This window comes from Oikopleura dioica, chromosome PAR (assembly GCF_907165135.1).
Source record: "Oikopleura dioica chromosome PAR, OKI2018_I68_1.0, whole genome shotgun sequence".
Classification (NCBI taxonomy): Eukaryota; Metazoa; Chordata; class Appendicularia; order Copelata; family Oikopleuridae; genus Oikopleura; species Oikopleura dioica.
This window is the reverse complement of record NC_137293.1, coordinates 11355844-11367999: the sequence shown is the minus strand read 5'-3', so window position 1 is coordinate 11367999 and position 12156 is coordinate 11355844. Positions and strand designations below refer to the sequence as shown.

The window sequence follows — 12156 nt, the reverse complement described above, 5'->3', positions numbered from 1 at the left end:
TCAACTTCGATGAATCAATTTTTCCCTCAAGCGGGCTGAATTCACACGCGCGCCAAACTCCAACTTCAGCCGAAAGCGCAAAATTTGAAAGCGACTGAATTGAAAGTCCCGGCCGCTGCGTTTTTCTTCAAATTGAACAGCAAAAGAGAAAAGTCTTATTTTGTCCTTCACAAAAGAAACAGTGTTTGCCAGTGGCATTTTAAAGGTAAATAGTAAATTAGCTATAATGATTATTGAATAATTGGCTAAACTAAACTCATTTTAGGGTTCAGAGAATGATTGACTTGAATTTGGACTTCGACGATGAAATCAAACTGCCATCACAGTCGCGTAAAAACAGTCAACAGAAGAACAAAAATCGAAAAGAACTGCTTCTGGCGAAGAGAAAGAAGCAAAAGGCGCAGTATGAACGAAAAAAGGCAAAAGCGACTAAACTTCTGGAAAAACACGGAATGATCAAAAAGGTAACTTCCTTTCCCCATTCTTCGAAAAGAAGATCATTTTAGCCAAGCACGACAACAAATAAGAAACCATTCAACTCTCAGTCTTCTTCTGACAAAAGTACAGTGCCTGACAGTTCTAGCGACAAACAAGCACTAAAAAGAAAACCTGAGCAAAAATCAAGCGAATCTCGGTTCAAAAAGAAGAAGCTCCTTGAAGCGGACAAGGATCAAAATTACGTGCGAAAGTTTGATGGGAAGTTTTCAAATATGCAAAGTCTTGCTAGAAATCTCTTCGACGAAGATGCTGATGAAATTGAGCTTCCAGCCCAAAGAACGGTCCATCGAGAAGATTTGTTCAACAACATTGTTGGATTCGATAGTTTGAAAATACACCCCCATTTGGTTGGAAATTTGACGACGATTTTTAAGCTCCAGTCGCCGACTCTAGTCCAGCAAAAGTCGATTCCTCAGATCTTGGAAGGCGGAGACACCCTGATTCGTTCTCAAACTGGTTCTGGAAAGACGCTTGCTTACATGCTACCTATTTTCGATAAATTAATGAAAATGGAAAATCTCGATCGTAAATCTGGCGTCATGGCCGTTATCGTCGTTCCTACTCGAGAACTCGTCGGTCAAACCTACAAAGCTGCTGTTCAATTAACCAGGGCTTGTACAAAGATTGTAGCTTGCGAACTAACCGGTGGACAAAATCGAAACTCGGAAAAAGCCAGGTTGCGCAAGGGAAGCCACATTTTAATCAGCACCCCTGGCCGCCTGATCGATCATCTCGAGAAAACCGGCTGTTTGAAGAAAATGCCAGCGCTGGAAATGTTGGTGCTGGACGAAGCAGATAGAATGCTGGAAATGGGATACATGGAGAAGATCAAACACGTGATTATGCTTTTGAAAGAGCGAAAATTGGAGGAAACAAAGCTGCAGAATGTTCTTTTGAGCGCAACTCTGAGTGAAAATGTTGAAAGTTTGGCTGGATTGGCGCTTGATGATCCGAAGAGAATCGTGCTCGATGAGAATGAAGGGGGCAACGAAAAGTTTGCGATTCCGAATACGCTTCAAATGAGAGTCGTTGTCATCCCACCAAAGGTTATTAGTCACATGTAGATTTCGGGGTTTATATTTTTGATTAGCTTCGATTAATCTGCCTTGCGTCAGCAATTTTGGAGAAAAAGAAAACGCTTGTGTTTGTAAATACGATGGCAGAAGTCAACTTTTTGTTTGAAATCTTTTCGAAAATTGGATTCCCGAGGAAGATGAAAATGCTCACGCATCGACTTCATGGAAACATGGAGCAAAAAGAACGAGTGGAAAATATGAACTCGTTTTTGAAGGCTGAAAGAGGTTAGCTGAAAACATCGAAGTAGTTTTAAACAGTGATTTCCAGCGGTTTTGATTGCTACAGACGTGGCTTCTAGAGGATTAGATTTGCCGAATGTGGAAACGATCGTTCAGTTCTCGCCACCAGGAAGTGCGAGAGAATATGTTCAGCGAGTCGGTAGAACTGCCAGAAAAGGAGATACAGGACAATCGTTGCTTTTCTTATTGCCTACTGAAGGTTAATTTTTCATGAAAAATGGTCAACTGATGAACCTTTTTCAGTTGGATTTTTATCCGCCGTTGCTGCTGTTGGAGCTGGTCAGTGGGACCAGTCGGATGTTGAGGATATTTTGAAAGTCGTCTTCAGTAACAAAAAGAACTCAGAACAACAAATGCGTGAAGAAGCAGCCGCCTTTCAGAACGAAATCGAGGAGTATATTTCTCAAAATGACAGGTAACTACTCCAACAAATCGATCTGTTGTAACTTACAAACATATCTATAAACAGTCTGCGAGAATTGGCAATCGAGGGTTATTGCTCGTTTATCCGTTCATACGCCGCGTATCCATCAGAATTGAAGCCAATCTTCCACATCAAAAAGTTGCACCTCGGCCACATTGCCAAGAGCTTCGGAATTCGGGATAAGCCGACGGACTTCTTGACTGGACGAGATGACCTCAAGTGGGCGCAGAAGAGGGAGGACGCAGGTGCCGTCATCGACCAGGCGACAAAGGACAAGGCAAAGGAAAGAAAGGAAAAGAGAAAGAAGATCGTCGAGACGAAAATGAAGGATTTGATTTTGAGCGAGTTTGCTGCTTAAAATTGTACTGTACCTTATTTCTGTATTTATTATTAGTAAAAACAGTTAAGAGCAGCAATACAACGACACTTAAAATTACAATTTTGCTTTCAGATCATATTTTTGTTAAACTGAAAGTTGAATTTCGGGAAAAATGGCATTTGAGCCGCAGATTGGCAACAAAAAACTGGTGATCAGAAACTGGTCCGGTCCGAAGAAGCTACCGAAGAGTTATGAGAATGAGAGCTGGGTCATGCTCGAGGAAGCTGTTCAGGCGATACAGACCAAAGATTCGTACAGAAAGTTTAGCTTGGAAAGGCTCAATCAAGTTGTCGCGAATTTGGTTGATGGGCACAAGGATTTAGCGCGAAATCTTCATCTTGTAAGACTCATTTTCGTGTTTTTCTTTGTTTAAATTGACTTAGAAACTGAGAAAGGTGTGCGAAGATCACACGAGAACACAACTGTATCGACTAGAAAGCGTCTCATTGGCGGATATAACTCCCTTCTTAAATTTACTCAACAGTATTTGGTACGATCATTGCAAGGCCTTCACGCTAATCATCAATTTATTCCTCAAACTTGACAGAAAAAGTCAAAACGGAGGCCTCTGGGATACTGGAATCGACATCTTTCGTGATGTCATTTTGACGAGGAAAATCAAGCATGCTACCATCGCTGGTTTGATGAAACTAATCCATGCGGAGCGAAAGGGAGAACTGGTAAGTTTGATTTGATTCTTGCTGTCGATTTCTGCTTATTCGTATAGATAGAACGCAGCCTGTTGAAGCCACTGATCGGCATGTTGAGCGCAGTCCGCTACTATGGCGACTTCGAAACAGCTCTCTACGAAGAGACCCAAAAACTCTATCAAGAAGACTCGCGCAATAAACTCGACACGATGGAAGTACCCGAGTACCTAAAATACGTGGAAAAAAGCTTGGAAGAGGAAGAAAAACGCGCCAACTCCTATCTGGAGAGCTCGACAGTTAGACCACTTCTGAGCGTCTGCGAAATCAAGCTCATTGGTGATCATTTACACTCAATTGCCAGTAGAGGCTTGAGCTCGATGATGCTCGATAAGCGGGTTGACGATTTGAAGCGCTTATACAGGTGGTTTTTTATTAAAACTTGGGGCGTTAATCTTGATTTTTAAGAATTTTCGAGCGAGATGCAAACGGACTTGCTGCGCTAAAAGAAGAGTTGAACCACTATGTCCGCAGCCAAGGAAGCTCTATCGTGGTTAATCCCGAGAAAGACAGCACGATGGTCCTGGAAATGCTTGAATTCAAGACGAACGTCTACAATATTTGGAAAGAGTGCTTCAACAGTCAAACCCTGCTTCATTCAACGATACAGGACGCCCTCCAATATATAATAAATGTGAGAAAGAATCGACCGGCGGAGCTGATCGCAAAGTATGTTGATGGATTGATGAAGTCAGGAAATAAAGGTAAAACAAATTCCTTCGATCTTTTCTCTAATTTATTTTCTAGCGGTTGATGATGCTGGACTGGACAAAAAACTAGATGAAATAATGTCGCTCTTCCGACTGATTCACGGAAAGGACGTTTTTGAAAAGTTTTATAAAGCGGATCTTTCCAAGCGTCTTCTCCACAGTCGATCAGCTTCTGATGATGCAGAAAAGGTAGGTTCACTTGTCGAGCAAGACATATATTCATTTCGTATTCCAGGCGATGCTTTCGAAACTGAAGGAAGAGTGCGGCGGACAATTTACTCAGAAGCTCGAAGGGATGTTCAAAGACATTGAGTTATCGAGAGAAGTGATGGTCCAGTACAAGGCGACTCCAAAGTGTCCTGACACGGTAGAGACCCTCTCGTTGAAAGATTTGTTAAAAACACTATTCAGGACATCGAGCTGAGTGTCAATATCCTGACAACTGGCAACTGGGACCAGCAGCCGTTGGTCTGCAACATTCCCGACTCATTTATGAACCTTCAAGAGCATTTCCGCAAATTTTACTCGATGAAGCACCACCAGCGCAAGCTTACCTTCGCCCATTACAATTCTTCCCTCCTCATTATCGCCAATTACACGAGGGCGGATTGCAAGCCCAGAAAACATGAGCTTCAGGTAACCTTGAACATAATTCAATGATCAATGAGCATTTTTAGGTGTCACTAGCGCAGGGAATTATTTTGCTGCTTTTCAATCGCGCGGATAGCCTCACTTACAGCGAAATCAAGGAAGCAACAAACATGGATAATCTAACAATGCGTCGGCAGCTTCATTCTTTGAGCTGCAATCCGAAAGCTAGAATTTTATTGAAAGAGAGCAAAGGTAAATGAGCTAGTCGCCACCATTACCCATCACAACGTTGCAGGGAAAGAGATAAAAGAAAGCGACAAGTTCCGTTGGAATCCGGATTTCACCTACAAACTGTACAAAATGAAAATAAACCAGGTGCAAATCAAAGAAACCGTTGAGGAGAACCGAGAAACGACTGAGCAGATATTCCAAGATCGACAGCTTCAAATCGACGCTGCTATTGTCAGAATCATGAAATCGAAAAAGGCGAGTGAAAAACTTTCAAGGATCTCTTTACAACTAAAACTAGACATTATCGCATCCGGAACTTATGGCAGCGCTATTCGAGCAGTTGAAATTCCCGATTTCGCCTCCAGACCTAAAGAAGAGAATCGAGCATTTGATCGACCGAGATTTTATCGAGCGAGATCCGAACTGTGCAACGAAATACGCTTACATCGCGTGAGAATGGTTACATGTTACTTTCACAGTTCAACTGGTTCAAACTTCATTCAACGAAAGAAAACATCATGGTCTTGCATCTATGCATAAGTTACATTTTAAGAATGAGATCGATGAATTTAAAAGCCTACGAATTGGAAAATAAATCTTTTTTTTTCTACTTGTATGAGAATAGTTTCCAAATAAATGATTCTTTTGAGCACCATAACAGCGGTTGGAATAAGACCACCTGGCATTATTTTTACCGTGCTTCTTTGGGGATGATTACTCGCAATATTTGCTAACCGAACGTTCGTGTAGATAAATCTAACACCATCTTTCGACTGACCCAATGAAGAAGACTCATCTTAAATTCTGATGAGTACTTCAGTCAGCTTTCCATAAATGGATGGAAAGTTCTCATCAAACTTTAACAACCAAACCCTAACTTCGCTAAAAATCCACTGACGAAGACTCAATCGAAGTCGATCAGTTGCGATCAGAAACTTTGATAAATTCTCTTAAAACAAATGTTCAACACTCATGAAATCGAAGTGGTAGCAAATAAATTTTTTTGTTTATTCTCGAGTCACAAGGAAGTTCGGGTCTCTTCAATATTCTCTCTCTTCGCCTGGCATTCTCTTATATTTTCTTCGATAGATAACTTTCGCTTTCGTTGTTCCTCGATTTTCTGATCGACTTCTGCTAATTCTTTTCGTTTTTTTCTTTGCTCGACTGTCATCTGAAAGGAGTTGCAAACAACTACCATGACTTGGTTATCAGCATAGATCTTCCGGAGAGCATCATAAGCGCAACTCGGCAATGGAATAAATTGAGTCGCTCTTGCTTGTTTGGGTTGGCGCCGGTTGTCTTTTTGTTGGACGGCCGCATTTGATTCAGTAGCTATATTACCGTTGATTAGAAAGTATATTCCGAGGATTGGAAAGAGAATTGTCATTGCTGCGGCGTAATTTGCCCTAAAGAATACCTAATAAAAGGGTTACAAAGTTTTCCCTTACTTGAGAATATCGAAAGGGGCATGATTTCCTGGAAGAAGATACGGATAGTCCTCTCTATCCGTAGAGTACATAAGCGGAGGCTTGCATGGCCAATCTTCGGGAAATTCAATGTTGAAGTTAATCGAACGGTCCTTTTTCGGAAGTGGTCCTTTTTGCGGCACCCTTTTCAGTGGCTGTTTCGGACCCAGGAAAGACACCTTCCACAGCTCTGGTGCTAGTTGTTTGACCGTAATAGGGTCTTTTCCTTCACAGAACTGAATTCATTTTTGAAATAAGATGCACAATTCCCAAGCATACTTGTTGAAGATGCTTCTGGAGTTCTTTCCATTCTATCTCCAATCTTCTTTTCATTCTTTTATCAACCATGGCTTCTGTCAATTTGCAATTTTACAAAGTTCAAAGTTGGTCAAAACAAACTGTTTTAATCGATTATTTTTAATTATTTTCATCGCTGTTCTAGAGAAATAACTACCAGTATAAGTAGAGAACATAAATGTTTTATAATTCATAAGTGTTGAGAGAGCCCATCATTTTTACGATTGAAGAATTCTCTTCGATTGAGAATAATAGCTGCCGGCCAAGGCAAATTCAGATGATCTCCTTAGTTTAAATTTATTTTGAGTCTTTTATAAATTATAAGACATCGGAATTTCTTGGGCGAGTCACTAACGACCTATTGTTTTATTGTATTGAAGTTCATGAGAGCATCAAACTCGCCCGCTAGAGTCCTTGTTTATTACGCCGCAAAAAATTGAGAAAAAAAAACGAAAAGAGAATCAAACTGATAATTTGAACAAAGAAACTCTTCGACAATAAAGGTATGGATAAAGAAGAAAGGCTCATAAATCCAAGATTACTGTAATACACGAGATTTATTAGAAACGTAGACAAATCTTCTGCCAAGAAAGGGCCTTCTGTGTTAAAAAATTAATGAAGCGCACAAACATTTGTCCTTGATTTTGATTGAAAATAAAAACAGAGAATCGAGTGTCGCCTGTTTAGTCATTAGTTTTATGGACGGGCCCGTGTTTCTTTCCTTGGGTATTCTCTCTAGTTTTGAGTAGGGTACCTCTCTCGATAGGCGGCGTGTTTGCCCAGTTCGGCTTCCTTCTTCGGCCTTTCTTGTGTCCTTTTCCACGGAATCGAGCGCCTTACTTTATCCTCCCTCTTCCTAACAATAGGTAAATTGAAAACTTCAGCCGAATTACAGAGATAAGAATCAAAGAGAATAAACTTTTGAAATCATAGAAGACTCAAGTCATCATGGCTATTTTTTCAGAATGTAACTACAAATAGACAAGACCTTATTTCCATTTTATTCAATCTAAAAGAATATTTAGTTCAAAAAATTAAAGATGTCCGAAGAACAGGTCACCCTTATTGCAGAAACGACACTTACAACATCAGATCGTTCCCAATCAGGTAACTTGAATAGAGACCTGCTTCTAGGGTCAATGAACTTCATGTTTTCAAAAATAAATTTCAGAGAAAGCTTTCGTCGTGACGGAAAAACCAAAACTTCTCCAGAAGAGCCGAACAACTGATGCCACAAATGGAACTGTCGTTTCTCAATCCGTAAGTAGATTTACACCAAAAACACTAAATTCCATTACCCATTCATCCGCTGTGTGAACAGTGTACCAATAAAAGGCATTTAGACAAAATCAGCTGGAAATAAAAAGCGCCGTAAAAAGAAGAGAACAACTGAGTTAACGCCGCTGATAAAAGCTATCCTCGTGCGAATCATGTTTGCAGCGCATGCGAGTATCGCCTTTTCTAGGGTGATGCTTTCGGCAGCGAATACGCTTGATGATGTTTCGATGCCCTGGTGGATGCCATACAGGAATTGGTCTTCAAGATTTAATTCTTAAAGGCCATAACATTCTTTTGATTGTGTTAGGTCAGACTTTTTAATGAACTAGTAATTTTCGATAAATAAACCTAAATTCGATTATCCCCTTTGGTAACGGAATGCATTTCAAATCACATGAAAACCTGAATAAGCAATATTATTGGTCTAGTATTACTTTTCTTCGAAACCTTCATCACCCTGTACAAACGAGGCGGAGAAGACTACAAGTACTTCTGCCCTTCCGTCTTCTTCTACCTGATATCAATCATCCCTTCGATGGTCATGCTCGAATTCGATCAATTCTACCAGCTTCAGAAATCCGATTGTCAAGAGTAAGTAAAAATTTTTCTTTAAACTTTACTAACTCTTTCAAGATACTACTCTAAAATTAACCAGAGCTCATTTGACAGGAGCTTTGAAAAGATTTTCATTGACCAAAGGTACATGGCTTGGTTTTTCTCTCGTTCATTTTGAAAAAAAAGCGCTAGAAATACTCTATCTCTAGGTATCTTACATCCCTTTTCGAGGATCAGAGTGAATGAGTGTGCGTGTTTAGCAGATTTCAAAAATAGGAACGAACTGAAATCCATTCATGGACAGGCTTTCTTGTCACCTTTAACTTCACATGACCAACACTTCGACTATTCGGCGATGATCGGCGTTTCAGTTCGAGTGAAAAAGGAGCGATTCAGTGGGAAAGGAGCATCATTTCCTATGAGACTATCCATTCGAGCTTTTTCACATCAAATTTTAACACAAGAAACAAAGTTTACTAGTGTTAAAAAGATTAACTTCTTAAAACTAGCAAAAACAACATCAACTGACAGTTAATCAACCGGGGCTTAAAAAAGTTTTTTCGGAAGTCGCACAATTCGGACCCGCACAATTCGGCCCTTTTTCGACATATCGCAAAAACAAAAAAGGGCCAAATTGTGCGAGTGTACTGTATTTGTTTTTGTAGGTGTTCAAAAAGCTAGGGTTGATAATTAAACAGAATTATCAATTTGTTTTCTTGATTGTTATATATCGGTGATTACAGTAGATGATAGTCGAATTTGTCTAACGCGAGTTAGACGGATAGTGAGTCCTTTGATGGAGCATGTGGCCGAGACTGTGGTGTTATATTTAGATTTCTAACTGGTTAATAGATAAACGAGGCAGACAACTAATCACGGTTTAGCACTGAGCCCGCAGTCGAGTTGAGACAGCGCCGCGATGTTCTTTCTATCAATGTCAATTCTTCCGACCTTGACGCTTTCTCCACGTAAGTAACCTATTGTAAACAGTTCTGAACTCCGCGACTGCTGTACCTGTCCGTAGATAATTTAATCAGGTGTTGATTTAAGACACCAAGGAAGAACTCAGCTCACTTTTGAAGGAAACGAGTCCTTTTAAATTAATGATAAATCTACTTCCTGGCGTTTGGTTATAAATCGCTACAGAGACAGCGGGACTCTGCGGCGCCTTTTGGCGATAAAGTTAACTCTCTTCTTCCGCAAGTTCTATGTTAGAATCTTTCATTTTTAGAACTACCTCGAAAGCGGCCGTCCCAACACCAAGTTCGACCCCGCCATTGATTGGAGATCATCGTTTTAAGGATGACGCGCTCGATGTCCTCCATGATATCAACTTCAATCTCAAAGAAGGCATCGCCAACAGTGGAGAATTGATTCGCGACTTGACGAGTAATTTTGACGAAGGAGTTTGGATTCTAGGCCTTCATCAGGTTAAGCCTTTTCGCTGCTATCGGGTCTAACAAATGATAGGTTTTACTTTTCTTCCTCGTTCTTGGCCGATGGATGCTCCCCCGAGGAGGAATTTCCCGAGAGCAGCTTTCCCAGCTTCTCTTAGTTTTCATTGGAACTGGTGCAGATATCCTCGAATTTGTCTCAGAGACGATCGAAGAAGGAGACCCTTCAGAATGCAGCGCTATTCTTCACTACATGATCTGGTCCGTCTGGGCTTGGTCGCTGATGCAGTTCAACTTTGTCCTTACCGCATCGACCGCCAGAAAGCAAGACGTAGCGACTACCTCAGACAACACGCGGCGAGATACAGAACAGTAAGTCGCCGATAAGCATCAGAGCGTTTAAAAAATTGTAGATGTTGCGGAAGCTGCTGCCAGGGCTTCTTCCAGAACCCCGACGTGTGGGGAATGTTGATGACCTTGTTCATTCAAGATTTGCCATTCTGCGTCGCACGATGCTACTTCATCTTCCAACTTGGAATCCGATCACAAATGATGATCTTTTTCACGCTCAAAAATCTACTCGTTGTGATGCTCCAGTTGTATAGACTCAAAGTCTTATGGGTAATGCTGATCCGACCGGCGAATTTTAAAAATATATTTCAGCAAACGAGAAAAGAATACTTTACCAGAGGTCATTAGAAAATCGAAGGACAAATATGAAAAAAAAACTGTACATTTTGTTACTAACTTATTACTGCCAAGAATTTATAACAATAAACTGGATCGAATGAGACACCAAATTGTTATATAACAATGATATCATAACAGACTGTTATTAACAGGTAATTAACTAAAAGTCTCTGCCCTTTATTGGCTAGAGTCGGCACCGACCTCCGACCAAAACCCGACCTAGTCGGGTTTTGTCGGGTTGATTTGATTTCCGACCAACCCAGATTTTTTTCTTTATTTGGTCGGTGGTCGGATTTGGTCGGACGTTGGTCGGTTTTAGGTCAGTTTTGGTCGGTCGGTGAGTGTTTTTTGGTCGGGTTGGTCGGAAACCTACGTTCAACTGCAACAATAAAATGCCTCGAGCGCTCCTATATTGAAAAAAATGGCTGCCGGGGGATTTACTTGAGCGGGGGTTTGACCTGGCGTCGGATTGACCTGAACGGGGGTTTGACCTTGCAGGTAAATCCGACGCTCAGGTCAAAATCCCGTTAGGCAAATCCGACGCCAGGCAAATTCCAAGTTTTGATCAAAGTTTCATTTATTCTCAGGTTCAGATTAAAAATATGTCAGGCGTCTTGACTCAAGACTTTAAGTAAAATAGGTTACGAGGAAGAGTTGGGTTGACTCAATTTTGACTTTAATTTTTGACTTAATTCTTCCCGGAAGTCTTTCGGAACTTCTAGTTTCCCATCAGGAGACATGTCAGAATTGACCTTTTTCAGTTCATATATTTCACCATCATCATTATCGTCTCTACCATCATCGTTTGTATCATTATCGAAGTCATAGTTATAGACGAATTCGTCAAGCGACAAAGACAAAGAAGGCGGCGACAAAGACAAAGAAGGCAGCGACAAAGACAAAGAAGGACGCGACACAGAAGACTGATGCTTTTCTAGAATAGAAGAAGCTCTTTCTTTATATGTTATTTTTCCTAAACTTGATCCTTTGGTTTTTATCACTTTTATATATTTTTCACGATTTTCGGACGCTCTTGGTGCAATCATGATCGTCCAAAAGATGTTAAAAATTATTGATGCCGGAACAATATTATAAACACTGAGCTGAATCTCTTCTGATATCTGCAAAGTCTTTCTCGTCGCCATGTAGATCACCCAGTTCTCGAAACAGATCAAAATAAAATTGAAAATTCCAACAAGCATCCTTCCGTCATCCAAATCAAACACAAAAACATCGAGAAAAGTCATGATTCTATCTTTCGTCTCCAGCGTATGCTTGAACCAGAAAATAATTAGCCAGTGAATGATATAAAGAACAAGGCAGCCAATATGCCGGCGGTAGAAAAATAGACCAAGAAAGTAGATTCGTGGGTATACGATTAAAAATTGCTGAAATAATTATTGAATCAATGATGAAGAAGAAATTTACCATGAAAAAGACATAAAGTTTTCGTTGCGTATTCAGCTTCGACTTGTACTGTAAGTTCTTCCTCTTTGTTGTCATGTACGTAAAAGTGAGGAGGGAGCTGATAAGTGACAAAATCTGAAGAGTGCTGATACAGTTTTCGTCGGAATCAGAATGGAGACATTTTTGTATGAAGAAGATTTGAATCAACAGCTA

The 12156-nt window shown here is 40.5% G+C and overlaps 4 protein-coding genes across 4 annotated transcripts; 3 read left to right on the top strand and 1 right to left on the bottom strand.

The window, feature by feature from the left end:
- The first annotated feature begins 28 nt into the window (after positions 1-28).
- LOC145703559 (uncharacterized) lies at positions 29-2659 on the top strand. The gene is made up of 7 exons (XM_081780935.1): positions 29-205; positions 266-464; positions 507-1544; positions 1589-1799; positions 1843-2013; positions 2058-2229; positions 2284-2659. Exons 2-7 carry the CDS (start codon positions 276-278, stop codon positions 2594-2596), a joined length of 2094 nt encoding a protein of 697 aa, XP_081637061.1. The 5' UTR covers positions 29-205; positions 266-275; the 3' UTR covers positions 2597-2659.
- An 8-nt stretch (positions 2660-2667) lies between these two features.
- On the top strand, positions 2668-5382 carry LOC145703558 (cullin-4B-like). Its single transcript, XM_081780934.1, has 10 exons — positions 2668-2957; positions 3001-3297; positions 3345-3688; positions 3733-4028; positions 4072-4223; positions 4270-4401; positions 4446-4670; positions 4712-4877; positions 4921-5111; positions 5155-5382. Exons 1-10 carry the CDS (start codon positions 2730-2732, stop codon positions 5308-5310), a joined length of 2187 nt encoding a protein of 728 aa, XP_081637060.1. The 5' UTR covers positions 2668-2729; the 3' UTR covers positions 5311-5382.
- Positions 5383-5874: 492 nt separating this feature from the next.
- On the bottom strand, positions 5875-6705 carry LOC145701824 (uncharacterized). Its single transcript, XM_081779040.1, has 3 exons — positions 6602-6705; positions 6305-6558; positions 5875-6262 (listed from the first exon to the last, which is right to left on the bottom strand). The coding sequence occupies exons 1-3, from the start codon at positions 6668-6670 to the stop codon at positions 5875-5877; spliced, it is 711 nt and encodes a 236-aa protein (XP_081635166.1). The 5' UTR covers positions 6671-6705.
- A 250-nt stretch (positions 6706-6955) lies between these two features.
- Positions 6956-10608, top strand: LOC145701822 (transmembrane protein 26-like). Its single transcript, XM_081779039.1, has 10 exons — positions 6956-7485; positions 7645-7726; positions 7791-7879; positions 7963-8153; positions 8309-8488; positions 9337-9420; positions 9684-9882; positions 9923-10218; positions 10260-10467; positions 10510-10608. Exons 2-10 carry the CDS (start codon positions 7660-7662, stop codon positions 10543-10545), a joined length of 1350 nt encoding a protein of 449 aa, XP_081635165.1. The 5' UTR covers positions 6956-7485; positions 7645-7659; the 3' UTR covers positions 10546-10608.
- Positions 10609-12156: the final 1548 nt, after the last annotated feature.